The sequence below is a fragment of the Lipotes vexillifer genome, unplaced genomic scaffold (assembly GCF_000442215.2).
Source record: "Lipotes vexillifer unplaced genomic scaffold, Lipotes_vexillifer_v1.1 scaffold213, whole genome shotgun sequence".
Lineage (NCBI taxonomy): Eukaryota > Metazoa > Chordata > Mammalia > Artiodactyla > Lipotidae > Lipotes > Lipotes vexillifer.
This window is the reverse complement of record NW_006780610.1, coordinates 3777805-3796461: the sequence shown is the minus strand read 5'-3', so window position 1 is coordinate 3796461 and position 18657 is coordinate 3777805. Positions and strand designations below refer to the sequence as shown.

Here is an 18657-nt window from a genome sequence, read left to right as displayed (position 1 = left end):
GGGGCCTCCACGACTGGAGGAGTGGGGGTTATGCAATGGCAGCAAGGAAGAGGATTGAGGGGTAAGGTAGGGGGGTGCCCGCCCCGCCCCGCGTCAGGCCCAGACAACTCACAGTGGAAATACAGCTCCTCCTCATCATGGGCATCCCGACCTCCTTTGCCATAGCTGCAGGTCCTGGGGTAGGGGGTTGGGGGTCGGGGGGTCCGTAGTCATTCTTTGAGCCAGGCTGTCCCAGCCCTTCCCATCTCACCAGCACCCAGGGCGACACCTCTCTGTCCCTCCAAAAGGATAAGGTCTGTGCCCCAGGGGAGGGGCCTTCTTGTCCTGCTGGTCTGAAAGCTTCTCCCCACATCACACATACAACCCTAGCCCCAGACCTAACCCCTCACCTGCCTCCGCATTCCTAGTTATTTTCACTTTGAGACACAGTGTATTCTTGCAACTCCAGAGGCACCCAAATCCATGCCCTGACTTCAAGCCCAAGCTGCTCCCCTGCCTACAGCTGAACAAAACAGGCAGACCTTGTGTCCAGGGGCAGCTTTCAGTCTAGTCAGGAAAACAAACATTGAGAAGGAACCACAAGCCCACTCACAGGTCCAAGCAAAGAAGGGTGGTGCGCCGTGGGGAACACCTAACAGATGGATCGGACGTGGCCGGGGCCATCAAGGATGGCTTCCTGAGACAGAGGCAGCCATGGACCAAAGGATTGCATCATGATCAACAAAGCCACAGGCTGGCATCTGGGGCCCCCTGAGGCAGGGCCTTGCAGGCCCAGATAAAGACTTTGGTTTTATTCTGGGGGCAGAGGCCCCAGAACCCCCTGGGGGGTTTTGAGCCAAGGTTCAATTTGTATTTTAGGAAGATCACCCCAGCTGCTGCTGTGTCCCCGCAGGAGATGGCAGTGGCTCAGGCTATGTGGTGGACTCGGAGAAAAGTAAGAGGACTCAAGTCACATTTAGGTGACAGGGCCACAGGGCTTGGAGATAGCTGGAAGGCAGAAAGGGAGAGGGGGAAGGTTGGAACAACTCAGGTTCCAGCTTGCCCAGCAGGGTGTGGGGTGTACCAGTTACTGAGATCGGGAGTTCTCAGTTAGACATTTGAGTTTGCAGGGCCTCTGGTAAAAGCAGGGACACTCAATGAGCAGGGAGTTAGCTGTGTGTGTGAGTGGAGTTTGGCAGAGAGGTGTGCTCTGGAGATACAAGCTCTGGAGCTGGGGGTACTGCCCAGGGAGAGGAGGGAGCCTGAGAAGTGGGACAGGGAACAGGTCTGAGGACCCCCACGATTTAAAAATTGGGTAGAGAAGGATGCCATGGAGGAGATCATGAAAGAACCACCAGAGAAGCTGGAGGGAACCAGAAGGGAAATCGGGGGTGGGGGGAGGTGGCGGGCGATACCACAGGAAGCAAGGAAAGAAAAGGTGGAGCAGGGCTTCCCTGGTGACGCAGTGGCTGAGAGTCCGTCTGCCGACGCAGGGGACGCGGGTTCGTGCCCCGGTCCGGGAAGATCCCACGTGCCGCGGAGCGGCTGGGCCCGTGAGCCGTGGCCGCTGAGCCTGCGCGTCCGGAGCCTGTGCCCCGCGACGGGAGAGGCCACAACAGGGAGAGGCCCGCGTACCGAATGAAACTGCTATTACAACCAGACTTTGCTATAGCATACATACCACTGAACCTGTTTGAAATAAAGTTTTTCTCTCCGGGGACCGCAAAAAAAAAAAAAAAGAAAAAAGAAAAGTTGGAGCAGAGGAACGAGGTCACGTGAAGGCTCTAGGAGGAGGGGTTAGGGGAGACTGGAGAGAGATGGCCACGTTTCGATACCAGTGGGAAAGAGGAGGCTGTCCTGTAGTCTGGAGTGGTCACGATGGCGGTCGCCAGCGTGGGCTCTGGAATCTGACGACCGGCTCCCTAGGTGGTCCACTCTCTGCCTGTGGAACCACGTGGCTGGGTTTTCTCTTTAATAAAATCGGGATGACGACATCCGTGCCTGATCACACTGGTGCCAAGAGCTTACTAAGCACGAAATAAATGTTAGCTATCAAGTGCGGAGGAAGTGGGCGTTATCAATAGCAATGGGCTCCCGAGATGGTAGGAAGGACGGTCACAGGTGGAAGATCCTGGCCGGGAGAATGGCACCTCCTCTAGAGCCAAAGGAGGGGGAGGATGGATGCAGAGATAGGCAGGTGTGTAGACTTGGGGGCGAGAAGTTGAGCGGTTAAAGTTGCTATTAAAGGGCAGGTGCAGCAGACGTGGCTGAGGGAGCGAGCTGCAAGGACGGGGAGTCTGCAAGGCACAAGCCGAAGTCGGGTATTTGGGGTAATGGCCAGGTCCACGGCAGGAGATGGGAGAGGGCAGCTGAGATGGAACAGGAGAGAAGGTCCGCAGAAACAAGGGAGTCAAAGAACCCAGAGGCCAAGGGGTGGGGCAGGTCCTCCAGTGGCTACTGAAGTCATCCAGCATGGGAACAGGACTTCCATGAATGAGGGGAACACCTGGGAGAGGTAACGAGGGATGAAGGGGGCAAGGCTGAGTGGCTGGAGGAGTGATGGCAGAGAAAATGAGAAGCTCCCACTGGGTGACGCAAGATGGACCGGGGAGGGAAAGTGGAGGTAAGGAGCCCACCGCACAGAGCGGATACCGCAGAGACCGCGAGAGGAGGAGACGGCTGAGGGAGGTGTTACTGTCTGCAAAGCTGGGATACACGTGCTGGAGATGTGTGCCTCTGCACATCAGCGCTAGACCAGGCAGATTCTCATTTTGGTGTTGTTTGATTCTGAGCAGGTTGTGAAATCCACCCCTGGCTTACTCTGCCTGCTCTGGTGCATCTGTCTCCGAGGAGCTGCTGGGCAGCTGCCTCTGTTCTGTAGAGTCTGCCTGAAGAGGCCCTCCTTGCTCACCTCTCTCCCCTTTCCTCCTTCTGCCTCCCAGAGACCCTGAGCTCACAGCCAGGACAAGATGCTCTCAGCTCCTGTCCATTCCCGCTTTTCCAACAGGTCTCATGTAAGGACCTTTAAGCTCTGTGAGGACAGAGATTCCACTCTTGCCCTGCCTTCCTGACTCACCTGGCCCGGGCAGAGCTGGCTCCCAGACTCTCTCCTCCTCAGTCACTTTCAGCACCTTATTCAAGCCCAAGCAAACAGTCCCCTCCGAGCCAAGTGAAATCTCACGGTCCCTCCAGCCCACAGGTGGTTCCAGGATGCTGATGTGTGGCTCCGGGGCCAGCCCATTTCTCTCCTGTGCTCCCCCCACTCCAGCCTGTCACATGCAGACTTTCCAGCCCCTCCAGTCTGCTGACCTCAGCCCCAGCCTGGAACCCACCCGGGGTGCCACTGCATGTGGCAGATTGTGGCCCTGGAGAGAAGCGTGATATATATGCCATGAGATTTCTGCTGCATGCCAAAGGGCCGGAATCTTCCCTGAGCCAGACCCAAGCTCCACATCTTTGCCCCTCCTCCCATCCCCTTTCTCTGCCCACTCTGCCAGCTTCTTCTGCTGGGGGTTGGGGGTTTCTGGTTTATGAGTTCCCCTCCCTGTTCTCCCTGCACGTAGGCGAGGGCGTGTGCGCGCGCGCGTGCGCACACACACACACACACACACACACACACACACACAAAATTTCTGCCTTTCTTCCTTTTGCCTGTGTTGAAGGGCCTCCAGATCCCTTTCGGGCAGGGGCTGGGGGCCTCTGAGTGCCTCAGGAGGATCCTAATCACACCGGAGCAGCTGGAGCTTGATTCCATCCTCAGCGATGCCTTCTGACATTTAATGAGTTAAGGAGCTAAATCCCCTTCATCCCAGAGCGGCTGAGCTAGCTGCCATGCTGGCTGCCATGCTGCCGACTGCAGGAGCAGGGTGTCGGGACGGTGGGAGGAGGGCCAGGACCACACCAGCCACGCCTATATCTACACAGCGGTGTGCTCGCCCGTGCACATCCGCACGGGTGCAAATGCAGATACAGACATGGGTGCCTGTGAGCACATGTGAATGTGCACAGGGACATGGCCCATCAGGCATCATCCAGGCTGGGACCAGCCACCTACCTCCTCCAAATGGCCAGCACGCTCATCACAGAGCCCAGGACGAGGAGGGCTGAGATGGTCACAATGGTGACGACGACTGCGGGGCTCTGGTCCTTGGACCCCGAGGCAGCTGGGAGGGAAACCACGAGGTTGAGAGAGGCAGAGGACCAGGCTCCCGGGGAAGCTCCAGGACAGACTCCTGTGCTCACCCCACAGCAGGATTCCCACAGCACCTCCGCACTCGGCCCGGCCTCCCGGCGGCAAGGGACCAAGGCAGCCCCACCAGCCACAGTGGCACCTGGAGCTTCCTCCTTTCCCAGGGCAAGGCACTTCCACTGCAGCCCAGCTCTGAGAGAGAGGAGCAGGCATCCAGACAGGCAGGCCCAGGCCTCCCTTTTTGCCTTTCTGATGCACAATGAAGGTAGCTCTGCAGGGGGATGGCCTCTCGTCCAAGCTCCCCAGCCCCCATCCAGAACTGTCACCAGCAATAATGATGAGTTAACATTTAATGCACACTTGCTCCATTCAAGACTAAGTGATCCAAGCCAGTAAGGTGTTACTGTTTCCATTTTATAGCAGAGGAAACTGACACTGAGAAAAGTTGTGTAATTTGCCCAAGGTCACACAGCTAACAAACAGTGAACCTAGGATTCGAACCTGATTCCTAAATCCTCTGCTTTGAACTGTTTCCCCAGGGGAAGAGCCAGGCTCTCAGCCCCATCCATCCATCCATCCATCCATCCATCCATCCAACCATCCATCCATCCAACATGTGTGCCAGGCTGGCACTAGTTCTGGGGAGATAGCAATGGATGAGCCAAAATCCCTGCTCTGGAGGGGTGTACCGACCAGTGCGGGAGACAGAAATGAAAAATCTTAACTGTAGAATGAAAAAAAGAAACAGAGACATGAGCAGAGCTGAGCAGAGGCATGATAATTTCTTCCTAAAGCCAGCGAGGAAGGTTTGCAGAAAAGGCGTCATCTGCACTGGACCTGGAAGATTGAAAGGGTTGTTGATGATGCTTAGATGCACCTGCTGGGTCTGGAAACCGGCAAGTCATCCCATGTGGCTGGAAAACAGACTGCCTGGAGGCAGAGATGCAGATGCAAGATATGAAGGTATGAAGCTGGAGGGCAGGAGGGTGAAGGGAACTGGGGGAGGAGACAGAACCAGAAGGTCCTTGAATGCTAGGCCAGGAGTATGAGCCAGGATATCCCGAGGGTAACAGGGAGCTCGAGCAATAGACAGAGTTCCTGCCCACAGGGAGAGGAGTGAGGGGATCTGCTGGCTCGGGAGCGGGGAGAGAGGGGAGGTGTTTGAGAGACGTGACAGTTTGGGGTAACTGTCGAGAACGGGGAAAATGCTACGCAGCCCTGAAGACTAAACTGAGATTAGAAAAATACAACTCTGTAGGCAGCCTTGGCGAGGGACAGAGGAGGACAGCCAAGCCTGGGGACTAGCGGAACAGGTGCGGCACGATGTCCGGGGAATGAGGGCCGGCAGAGGTGGGGCATGTTTCTGCCAGGGAGATTCTGTGCTCACTGGGGAGAGATGATTGTGGGGACAGGAGGGGCTGAGAGCCTGGGAGATGAGGTCAGATCCCAAGAGCTGCTATTAGGATGTCACAGAGCAAGTGAGGAAAAGGGATAGAAGAGGAAGGGAGAGTTAGAGGCCAAGAAGGTCAGGGTCAAAGAGAAGATTTCAGAGCCCACATTTTCAGAGATGGGGAACTGGGTCCAGGGTCCAGCTGGTGGCAGCAAGCGGTGGAGTTGCCAAGGACTGTTTGAAATGCAGTATCCATGTGGACGCGGAAACTGAGGATGGAGATAAAAGTGGTTGTGGTCCGCAGCCTCTGACATGGCCCTCCTGGCTTCGCCACCTCCTGGTGTTCCTTCCCCTTGAGTGTGGGCGGAACATAGTCACTTGCTTCTCATGAACAGAATACGACAAAAGTGATGGGATGTCACCTCCATGATTAGGTTACAAGAGACTGGCTTCTGTCTCGGGTGCCCTCTTGCGCTCTCTCTCGCAGTCTCTGGAAGAATCTAGTTGCTGGGTTATAAATAGCCCTTGGAGAAGCCCAGGAGGCATGTGCCTGCCTCCCACAGACAGCCAGCAAGAGCCCGAGCGGGGGGGGGGGGGGGGGGGGGCAGACACCCCCTCCCCATTCCGCCCCAGGTAAGCCTGGAGATGACCGCAGCCTCAGAGGACACCTTGATTGCAGCCTTTGAGAGACCTGAGACAGGTAGCACCCAGCTAAGCCTTGCCCATATTCCTGACCCAAGGAAACCATGAGATAATAAACATCTGTTGTTTTTGGCCGCTGAGTTTTGGGGTGATTTGCTACACAGCAACGGGTAACTAATACAGCGGTGAATCATGGTCCTTCCTCGTGATCCTGATTTGGGGTCACAGCTCACTGGAAAAAGTACTCTGCAGATTGGGGAACCACACCCCACAGCCAGGGCCACAGCAAAGGAGGCTGCCCGGAAGCTGAGCAGAGTATCTACCAACTAAGAAGCACCAAATTAAGGGAAGTCATCAGCCCTCTTCAGCTACTGGCTCCCAGCTCCCGCCCGCCGCCACACCCACGCCAGCCAAACCCGCGAGCCTTTGTTCTGATGGCTTCCTCTATCCAAAATGCCTTCCCTGCCCACCTCCACACACTCAGACGTTCCCCAGCCTTCAAGACACAGCTCTAATCTCTTGCCAGCACCTGGCCGAGGTCTGGCAGAGACAGGCATTCGAGCAAGAAGTGCTGTTTCCTTTCCCAGAACTCAAACTCCCTCAACATTTTATCTCCACCTCCCTTTGGGCTCAGAACTCTTCCTATCTTGGATTAGACTCATGTAGCAGGTTGGAAAGAATTATTATCTTGACAGCTGGTGCCAGGATGCCTCTTAGGGGGAACTGCCTTTGTCCGGGAAAATACTTTCGTGAGCTGCTCGGGTAGATAGAGGTGAGATCCTGAGGGCTGGGTTAGCAGCAGAACAACAAAAGAGAGCGCTAAATGCTCTGCACGCATCAGGAGGGGGACCCGGGGGTGGGTGGAGAGAAGAGGAACCAGGGGAGGGAAGCCAAGGGAGGAGGGGGTAGCACCATACCATGCGAAGAGCTGGAGCTGCTTTAGGATTGGGAATATCTGATGTTCAGCTTTTGTTTTGCTTTGTTTTGATAAGAGCTTTATTGAGAAATTATTCTCATACCATACAATTCACCCATTGAAAGTGTACAATTCTCCTGGTGTTTTTTTGTTTGTTTTTGGCCGCACTACGCAGCTCATGAGGTCTTAGTTCCCTGACCAGGGATTGAACCCACGCCCTGGCAATGAAAGCACCGAATCCTAACCACTTCTCCTGGTGTTTTGTTTTGTTTACCGCTGCAGGTGCAACTCCCTTCATGTGCCCCAACCCTCAGGGAAGGTTGGATGCTAGGATGATGGATGTCAGGGCCTGGCAGTACAGAGGGTGAGCTGGGCCTCACCCCTCTGCTTCACACTGTAAGGCCTAGTGGGAAGAGGGTCGGGGGCCCAGGTTTGAGTCTGTATCATGGCAGCGACAAAGCAGTAGGATGGGAACGAGAATTTAGTGGTCAAGGGCAAGAAGTGACCGGGAGACAAAAATTTCTTCCAAGAAAAGAGAAGAATCTTGGAGAGGGCACAGGATGTTTCCACGAGACATGGGAGGTTCTGAGAGGCAAGGAGACACCAGCTGAGACCTGGGTTATAGCTGTTTGTGGGCCCCTCCCCTGTGATTTCCTCCAGGACAGGTTCCCAGTCTAAGCCACTAGCTGTTGGATTCCAATTTTTTTTTTTTTTTTTTTTTTTTGGCCACACTGAGCAGCACGTGGGATCTTAGTTCTCCCACCAGTTCCACCGTGCCCCCTGCAGCAGAATCGCAAAGTCCTAACCACTGAACGGCCAGGGAAGTCCAACCAAATTCATCCATTAATTAGGTTGTGACTGAACTGTTCTGCAGTTTCCCTTAATTGCACAGATAACACCCCCCCCCGCCCCGCCCCAATTTGCCTCCCTGCTCCAGCCCTAGGCTGGGTTTTCTCTTGACACATCACTTACCCTCCCCCGGGGTCTGCACTTCAATGCTGGGGTTGAAGCTCTGGGTCTCCCAGGAGGGGCCCGGGGAAGCCGCCCGGATCTGAAAGACGTAGCGGGTAGCTGGCTTGAGGTTGGTAACGGTGACCGCAGGCTCCCCTGTCTTCACCGTGGAGTAAGTCTGCTCGCTCTGACCCTGGGGAGGGACCGAGAAGTGAGGCCCAGACCCAGGGCTGGCCCCACGCTCCTCGGAGAATGTCGGGGGAAAGGAGTAGGGAGGAGCCTGGGCTGGTGGAATGACTCCACTTGTCTTGGGGAGATGCCACAGCTTTCTTCCATAGGATCACCAGCCCCTTTCTCCACCACGAGCTCCCACCCATACTCGGTGGTACCTGTAGCTGAGAACAGCCCCACCTCCAAGTAAGAGAAACTTTAGAGAAGATGCTGGCCTTCATAGGGATGCTAGGATGAAGGGCATCAGGGCCTGGCAGTCCAGAGGGTGAGCTGCACCTGACCCCTCAGAGGAAAGAAGACAAGGGCCTGACACCTGCTCGGCCCTTGTCGGATCACACAGCTTTTCCTTCCCCTTGGCATCGGACTTTCACAATGTCCTGCAAGGCATGGATTCACAGATAAGGAATCGGGCTCAGAGGGGTACAGAGGCTCTCCCAAGGCCCCCAGCAACGGTCCACTCACTGCCCGCTGCTGGGCTAGACCCTATAGGAGCCAACTTCCTACAGTCCTCACAGCAGCATTCCTATATCCTTTAACAGGTGAGGCTCACATCAAAGAAGGGTTGGCGTGACACCTTCTCGATTCCTTCAGGTCCCGTGCTCTGTGCTCTACATCGTCCTGCCCCCAACACATCTGATAACGGTACCTGCTGGACATGCCACCATTATTTTGTCTCTGCCCACACCCCCTTATTAGAGCCCCTGCCACACTCACAGCCCCCAGAGGTGCACCTCCCCTACACCTGTGGCCCCAGTTCTAGGGCCATGGTATTCAGGAATCAGGGAAGACTCTGACCCAAGCTGGGCCAATCAGAATCTCCCTTCCGGGCATTTGAACAAACCACCGAAAGACAGTGCAATGACTGCATGACCTATGAGACGGGACAGGCTCAGGGCAGGGAGGGGGAAAGGGGCAAGGCTGCCAGCCTCGGCAGCTACCAGGTGCTAGGAGCAAGGCTCGTGCAGAGGAGGTGGAGCTGGTGCACAGAGAGAAGTCGGCGTGAGGAGCTCATGACACCAGCCACACTTCTGGTCATCGGGCTCCGTGAGACGTTCCTGAAGGCTTTCAAACACAGCCCCTTTGGTACTGGCTCCTCTTTTCAAGGGTTTTTGTTCCCAGCAACTTCAAACTCCCTAAGGGCCTGGAAGCATCCACCCAGCTCAGTGCTGGGACTGTATCTATGCAGTGATCCCCAAGTGTCAGTTCAATGAGCCCTTTCTAAGCAACTGCTGCGTGCCTAGCTCCTTCCCAGTGACCTTCGCTGCGGTCTCCTAGACATCAGGGATCCCCAGAGCTCTACCCTGACTTCTCTTCTCATTCATGCCCCCCTCCCTTGGTCATCCCTTCTGGTCCCTTGGCTTCAGCTACTATCTCTATGCTGAAAGCCCCCAACTCCCTCTTTCTCTCTCTGTCTTTCTCTCTCTGTCTCTGTCTCTCTCTCTCAACTCACAGCTCTCCAGACTTCTCGTATTCAAAAACTTTGACTGATTCAGCAAAGAACTCCCTGGAGTCACTGAGGAGGGAGTGAAGTCCTGACACATGTAATGCTAAGTTGAAAGCAAGGTTTCGCTTTAATGAATACAATTGACACCAAGGTGAGAAACAGTTTAACTGCAGATTACATGTCAAACAGTTTGAATTTAAATTCATAAGTTTATTAACTTATGCGGAAAAGAGACAGTGGATCCGGATGTAACTCCACTTGTCAAACCATGGTTGAGCTGCAACCACAGATGACAACAGATACAAGAGGTCAGCAAAAATCAGCAAGAAGTATCCTATGAGAACCAACCGGCAATATGGAGTTTACAGCAAGGATCGCTGTATATTTTCTATTCTTATTTGTAAACGATGGGCTACACATTCCTCACGTCAGCAAAATTATAATAATAATGCACACGTTCACTGTTCTGCAGAGCTGGCTGCTAAACGTTTACCAACACGGGGGGCCCCATGACCTAGCAATGTGCTCCCACCGTGGTACCTTTCTGTAAAATTTGAAACAATGTATTTCTGCATTCTTTTTCTTAAAAGGATTGCAAATTGTATGTACATGATTTCGCCACACAAAATCTGGATCAGCCCCCAGAGAAGGCTTCTTGTCAACTGTACACACTAGGCAGAAGTGGTGAAAATGGACATGATGGCCAGTGATGAAAGGAGACGTGGGGAAAGAGGGAGAGCAGTGGGGTCCATGGTGAGGAAAGGACAGGAAGAAACCCCAGCTGGGGAGGCCCCTTAGGGGGCCTGTGGAAATGTTTAGAAGGAAAGTAAGAAGGACTTCTGCTGGGAGGTGCTTATGAAGAGAAGGAAGCCAGCGGGTGAGGGGGGCAGATCACAGCCAGGAATGCAGCCCCAGGTCCCTCCCAGACACCAACTCACCTTTTCATAGTATCTGATCTCATACTCCGTGCCATTGGCCCCAGGGGCTCCAGCGGGGATGGGCTCCCGCCATGACAGGGACACACTCTGGGGCTCCACTCGGTCCCTGCGGATCTCATCCTCCTCCCATGGCGCTGAAAGTAAGTAATGCAAGGTTCTGGACCCAGATCTGACTGTGGGGCAGGGACAGGGGCTGGAAAGCCTGGACAAGCGGGGATTAGGGGCGGGGCTACTGGAGCCACAGAAGCATGACCAAAGGGTCTGTGGGGGACAGGATGTTCCTGAGGTACGGGGCTTGAGGGATAGCGTCTTTGCGGGACTAGAGGGAAGGGAGGCCCCTCTCACCCCACAGCTCTCTGCTTCCCTGGCTCCTAGGGGGAAAGCATCAGGCCACGTGCTGCTTGCCCACACCCTATACTCCAGCTTCCCTCATGGTGGCTGGTTCTAATCCCCCAGGCTCTTTCTACAGCTCTGTCTCTGCGGTTTGGAGACATTAGGGAGCACAGAAGGCAGGAAGACAAGCTACTTAACTATTCTAACAGTCTGGGCAAGAGGTCATATACTCAACAAACTAGGGATAGAAGGAACCTACCTCAACATAATAAAGGCCATATATGAAAAGCCCACAGCTAACATCATACTCAATGGTGAAAAACTGAAAGTTTTCCCTTGAAGATCAGGAGTAAGACAAGGATGCCCACTCTTGCCACTTCTATTCAACACAGTACTGGGAGCCCTAGACAGATCAATTAGGCAAGAAAAAGAAAGAAAAGGCATCCAGATTGGAAAGGAGGAAGTAAAATGATCTCTCTCCACAGATGACATAATCTTATATGTAGAAAACCCCAAAGATTCCACAGAAAACACTGTTAGAACAAATACAGCAAAGCTGCTGGATACAAAATCAAATCACAAAATCATTTGCATTTCTACACACTAACAATGAACAATATGAAATAGAAATTAAGTAAACAATCCCACTTACCAGAGCATCAAAAAAGATAAAATATTTAGGAATAAACTTAACCAGAAAAACAAAAGACTTGCACACTGAAAACTACAAGACGCTGCTGAAAGAAACTGAAGAAGACACAAATAAACAGGCATCCATATTTATTGGGACTTCCCTGGGGGTCCAGTGGTTAAGAATCTTCCTTCCAATGCCAGGGACGTGGGTTCGATCCCTGTTCGGGGAAATAAGATCACAAATGCCGTGGGGCAACTAAACCTGCGTGCCGCAACCACTGAGCCCACACGCCACAACTACAGAGCCCACGTGCTCTGGAGCCCACGTGCCACAACTACAGAGTCTGCGCATCACAACTAGAGAGAAGCCCACGTGCCACAAGTAGAGAGAAGCCCGCACACCGCAGTGAAGAGCCCGTGTACTGCAACAAAAGTTCCCACGTGCCACAGCTAAGACCCAACACAGCCATAAATAAATAAATAAATAAATAAATAAACAAATAAAATCTGTGTTTAAAAAAAAAAGACATCCATATTTATGGAGTGTAGCCTTAATACTGTCAAAATGTCCATACTACCGAAAGTGACCTAAAAAAATTCAGTGCAATTCCTATCAAAATCCCATTGCATTTTTTCCAAAAATAGAAAAAAAATTCTAATATTCATATGGAATCTCAAAGGACCATGAACAGTCAAAATGATCTTGAGAAAGAAAAGCAAACCAGGAAGCCTCACACTTTTTTACTTCAAAATGTTACAAACCTACAGTAAACAAAACAGTATGGTACTTGGCATAAAAACAGAACTATAGACCAATGGAACAGAACAGACAGCCCAAAAGTAAACCCTCACATATATGGTCAAATGCTCCTCTACAAGGATGTCAGGGCCACACAGTGGGAAAAGGAAAGTATCTTCAACAAATGATGCTGGAGAATTTGATTTTTGTTTTGTTTTGTTTTTTGGCCATGCTGTGCAGCATGTGGATCTTAGTTCCCCAACCAGGGATTGAACCCACGCCCCCTGCATTGGAAGCGCAGAGTCTTAACCACTGGACCACCAGGGAAGTCCCCAGTGCTGGGGAATTTGAATATCCACATGCAAAAGAATGAATTTGGGCCCTTACCTTCACCACACACAAAAATTAACTCAAAATGAATTACAGGCCTAAATGTAAGACCTGAAACTATAAAACTCCTAGAAGAAAATATAGAGGAAAAGCTTCATGATATTGGATTTGGCAATGATTTCTTGAATATGACACCAAAACACAGGCAACAAAAACGAAAATAGACAAATGGCACTACATCAAACTAAAAACATCTGTACAATAAAGGAAACAATCAACAGAGTGAAAAAGCAACCTCTGGAATGGGGGGATATATTTACTAACCACATATCTGATAAGGGGTTAATATCCAGGACATAAAAAGAACTCCTACAACTCAACAATAACAACAAAACCCCAAAAATAACCCAATGGGCAGAGGACTTGAATAAACATTTCTCCAAAGAAGATGTGCAAATGGGCAATAAGCACATGAAAAGATACTCAATATCACTAATCATCAGGGAAATGGAAGTCAAAACCACAATGAGATATCACCTCATACCTGTTAGGATCAAAAACAAACAAACAAACAACAACAGCAAACAAAACAAAACAAATAGAAAATAACAAGTGTTGACGAGGCTATGGAGAAAATGGAACCCTGTGCGCTGTTGGTGGGAATGTAAATTGGTACAGCCACTATGGAAAACAGTATGGAGGTTCCTTAAAAAAATAAAAATAGGATGCAACTAGAGATTATCATACTAAGTGAAGTCAGAAAGAGAAAGACAAATACCATATGATATCACTTAATATGTGGAATCTAAAATATAACACAAATGAACCTATCTATGAAAAATAAACAGAATCAAGGACATAGAGAACAGACTGGTGGTTGCCAAGGGGGAGGGGGCTGGAGGAGGGGTGGAGTGGGAGGTTGGGTTTAGCAGATGTAAGCTTTTATACAGAGAATGGATAAAAAACAAGGCCCTATTGAATAGCACAGAGAACTATATTCAGTATCCTATGAAAAACTATAATGGAAAAAATATTTTAAAATGTATATATGCATATAACTGAATCACCTTGTACAGCAGAAATTACCACAACATTGTAAATCAACTATACTTCAATTAAAAAATTGATTAAAAAAATACAATAAAATAAAAACAGAACTACCATGTGATGTAGCAATCCCTTTTCTGAGTATATAGCCCAAGGAAATGAAATCACAATTCTGAAGAAACTTCTGCACTTCCACGTTCACTGCAGCATTATTCACAATAGCCAAGATATGGAAACAACATAAGTGTCTGTTGACAGATGAACGGACAAAGACAAGAAAATTATATACGTATGTATTTAATGATATGTTATTCAGCAATTAAAAAAAGATATCCTGCCATTAGCAAAACCACAGATGAACCTTGAGGGCATTATGCTAAGTGAAATAAGACAGAGAGAGAGACAAATACTGCATGATCTCACTTATATGTAGAATCTAAAAATGCCAAACTCGGGACTTCTCTGGTGCAGTGGTTAAGAATCCACCTGCCAATGCAGGGGACGTGGGTCCGAGCCCTGGTCCGGGAAGATCCCACATGCCGCTGAGCAACTAAGCCTGTGTGCCACAACTACTAAGCCTGCGCTCTAGAACCCGCGAGCCACAACTACTGAAGCCCACGTGCCACAACTACTGAAGCCCGCACACCTAGAGACCGTGCTCCACAACAAGAGAAGCCACCGCAATGAGAAGGCCGTGCACCACAACGAAGAGTAGCCCCCACTCGTCGCAACTAGAGAAAGCCCGTGTGCAGCAACGAAGACCCAATGCAGCCATAAATAAATAAATATATATATAATTTTTTTTAAATGCCAAACTCATAGAAACAGAGAGTAGATTGGTTTTTGACAAGAGCTAGGGCGTGGGGGAAATGGGGAGATGTTGGTCAAGGGTACGAACTTCCAATTATAAGATTAATTACATCTGGGGATCTAATGTATGGCATGGTGTAGTTGAAAACTGCTAAGAGAGATCTTGAATGTTTTCACCAGACTCATAAAACATACTTATGTGAGGTGATGGATGTGTGAACTAACCTTCCCATGGCAATCCTTTCACAATACACACATACACCAAATCATCACATTTGTACACCTTAGACTTACACAAAGGTGTAATTCAATTATATCTCAATAAAGCTGGGGGAAAAAATAATGTGATGCAGACATACAATGGAATACTATTCAGCCTAAAAAAAAGGGAATCCCATCACATGCAACAACATGGATGAACTTTGAGGACATTATGCTGAGTGAAATAAGCCAGTCGCGAAAAGACAGATTCTGCATGACTCCACTTCTATGAACTATCTAAAGTAATCGAACTCTTAGAAAGCAGAATGGTGGTTGCCAGGGTCTGGGGGGAAGGCAAAAGAGGAGTTGTTGTTCAAGGGGTATAGAGTTTGCATTTTGCAAGATGAAAACGTTCTAGAGGTCTGTTGTACAATAATTGCATATAGTGAACACTACTGTACTGTACACTTAAAAATGGTTAATTTGGTAAATTTCACGTTATATGTTTTTTTACCACAATTAAAAAAAAGTATTTATGCCCAGGTCATAAACCCAAAGCAATTAAATCATAATTTCTGTGGGGTGGGACTCAGGCATTAGCATCTTTTTCAAAAGCTTCTCAATGATTCCAGTGTACAGACAGATTTGAGAACCTAGTCTAGATAATGTTGGGGGGACAGACAGTAGCAAACAAAAAGAAACAAACAAAAGTGTAATCATGCCAGAATAAGGTACCACCAGGTTACTGGGAGGAAAGATCATGACTTCACTTTAAGTGTGTTGAGCAGAGGGGTTCCCAAGAGAAGATGCCAGAAAGGCAGCTGGATAAGTGGTTCCAAGGCTCCCAAAAGGTACCTGGGAGGGTGATAGAGATCCGAGAGCCATCAGGAGGTGATTCGATGAAACTGCCCAGGGCAATGCACAGAGAGAGAGAAGGCAAAGCTTTCAGGAAACAAGCCCAAGAAAAGGCAGGCAAAGGAAGAGGAGCTTGGAAAGGAGAAGCCAGAGAGGTAGGAGGAAAAGCCAGGAGCAAAGAAGGCTACAGAAGCCCAGGGAAGAGGACATTTAGGAAGGTTCCTTCCTGACTCTTCCAGTTATTAGCTATTGGGCCACAAGCAAGAGCCTCGGTTTCCTTATATGTAGACTGGAAACAATAATGACCTACTTAGGCCTGCTGTGAGAATTTTATGAGTTAATGCATATGGAGAGCTTAGCACAATACCTGACACAGGACAAGCATTCAATACCAAGTTTACCAGCAAGAGGAACTGCTGGTTGGCAGTGTCATATGCTGAGCAGAGACGGGGCAAGATGATTCAAAGTGCCCACTGGCTTTAACAATGTGGAGGTTCCTGGTGACTTCAGGGGATAGAGGGGAAGTGGACAGCAGGTGGCAACGGGCCGAGGAAGTGGAGAGAAGGGCATATGCAGCTCACTCTTAGAAAAGCGTATAAACATGGCTTCCAGTTTTAAATGGTAACCATCTAACAGGCTCCACCTCCAGTCTCCCCCAAATTCTAATTAAGACCCAAAGATACAGAAAGAGTTGAAAACACAGAATGTCACCGTAAACTAATCTTGACAGCTGATTGCCAGAATGGGGTGATGGGGAGTAGAGTGGCATATTTCCACCTACGCTAAAGCCAGTGGTACTGGACTGAAAAATACAACTGTAGTGCACCCCCAGGCTATGCTGCTCACAGAGTGACACTGCCTCCCATCCTGAAAATAACTTGGAAGATCCTTTATCCTTCCTCCCACTGTCTGACCCTTAAAAAAAAAAAAAAAAAAAAAAAAAAGCAAGGTCTTTGTCAACTGGACAACGAACGCACAGCCATCACTCTACTGCATAGCTGCTTTGAAGGAAAAGTGTTCTTCCCCCTCTCGGGAGAGTGCCTCTCAGCCTAGATACACTTGGAGATGGCAGCTCCCAGAAAAGATGTAGGCACAAAGGTAAGAAGAGTGATGAAACATCCTAGGAAGGGGCACAATCCCTTGTAGATACAGATGGAGGGCAGAGATCGGAAAGAGCCAGGAATGTCATTTTTAAAAACTACATTTGCTGAAAGTTATCAGATGGCCAGGATATAGAGGTAGGAGAAGGTTGCATTTCAGCCCCGCAGAGCTATGTTAGATGAAAGCCTGATAAATCCTGACAATGGAGCTAAAAAGTGAGCCCAAGCCCCTGCCCTCCCACTGTAGATTGGTAATGAGATCAGTCAGCACCAAAGTGGAGCTGAGTGTACAGCAGACACTACTGGAAACCTATCCAACGGCCATGTCCCCCTTCCCTGCTGACTGAGCCCAGTTTTTGATTCAGGGTCTACTGTCTGCCCTGAGATGACTCAGGTTAATTCTGATTGTTCTAAAACATCTGTGTGCACTCATTCCCTTTGCCAATAATTGGGTTAGGGCTGGGTTCCTAATCCAGTTCTGGCCAGCAAAAGGAGAAGTCACCTAAGGGGAGGAGGGATTATGGGAAAGGTTTCTGGCTTTTAAAAAGATACCAACATTTTCTATGTCTACGTCTTTATTCCTGCCCTGCAACTGAGGACATGGGGTGGGAGGGCAAAGGTGGGGCAAAGTGAGAGTAGCATCGACATATATACTCTACTGGATGTAAAATAGCTGGCTGGTGGGAAGCAGCAGCATAGCACAAGGAGATGGTCTCGGTGCTTTGCGATGACCTAGAGGGGTGGGATAGGGAGGATGGGAGGGAGGCTCAAGAGGGAGGGGATATGGGGACATGTGTATGCATATGGCTGATTTGCTTTGTTGTGCAACAGAAACTGACACAGTATTGTGAAGCAATTATACTCCAGTAAAGATCTATTAAGAAAAAAGAAATAAAGGAATAGAGTCACAACTTAAAAAAAAAAAAGATACCAACAAGGAAGAAACAGTTCTTTTTCTGCCCTGGATGGTAAGGATATGATGATGTCTGGAGCAGCTGCATCCAACTTGCCACCATAAGGGAGCCAGCCTATGTTATAAGGATGGCAGAGTGGAGAGAAAGAAAGAACCTGGGTCCCTGAGGGCACTGTTGAGCTGCTGAATTAACCAAGCTCTAATTCCCCTCTTCTTAGGTAAGTTAATAAGTCATTTCAGTCAAATGTCATTTGCACTGAGACGTACCGTTACTTGCAGCTGAAAGCCTCACAAACCAGCAAAAAGGACAATTCATATACCTTGTTTTGGTTTTTGGGTTTTTTGGTAAACATCAGCTATTTCCTTGTTCGAGAACAAGTAAACAGAAAACACTAAGAAATTGGGCATATGAAAAAATATTTCTGAATAAGCAAAATAAAGTATTACTCTAAAGACTCGGGAGGGGACTTCCCTGGTGGCACAGTGGTTAAGAATCTGCCTGCCAATGCAGGGGTCACAGGTTCGAGCCCTGGTCCGGGAAGATCCCACATGCCACGGAGCAACAAAGCCCGTGCACCACAACTACTGAGCCTACGCTCTAGAGCCCGCGAGTCACAACTACTGAGCTTCACGCTGCAACTACTGAAGCCCGCACGCCTAGATCCCATGCTCCACAGCAAAGAGAAGCCACCACAATGAGAAGCCCGCACACCGCAATGAAGAGTAGCCCCCACTTGCCATACTAGAGAAAGCCCACATGCAGCAACGAAGACCCAAAGCAGCCAAAAATAAATAAACAAATTTTTTTAAAAAATGAAGACTCAGGAGGAGCAGATCTTTAAGAGCGATTAATATGACAGTTAGAAGAACAAGTAAGGAGGCTGTTTGGCATCTTGAAGAAGATGAAAGAAAACACAGCCTCCTGAAATAGGAGCAGAAGGCCATGAAGAGAAAACAGATGGAGAAGAAAAAGAAACAGGATGAGATGAGATAAAAGTGGAGAAAGTGAGAAAGGC

The 18657-nt window shown here is 49.7% G+C and overlaps 1 protein-coding gene across 1 annotated transcript in view; it reads right to left on the bottom strand.

Annotated features, from left to right (window-relative positions):
- The window catches only part of EPHA10 (EPH receptor A10), a 40921-nt gene that overhangs the window by 4391 nt on the left and 17873 nt on the right, over window positions 1-18657 (bottom strand). The window contains 4 exon segments of the mRNA XM_007453797.1: window positions 113-174; window positions 4034-4142; window positions 8089-8260; window positions 10681-10814. Coding sequence (XP_007453859.1) covers window positions 113-174; window positions 4034-4142; window positions 8089-8260; window positions 10681-10814 — 477 coding nt within the window.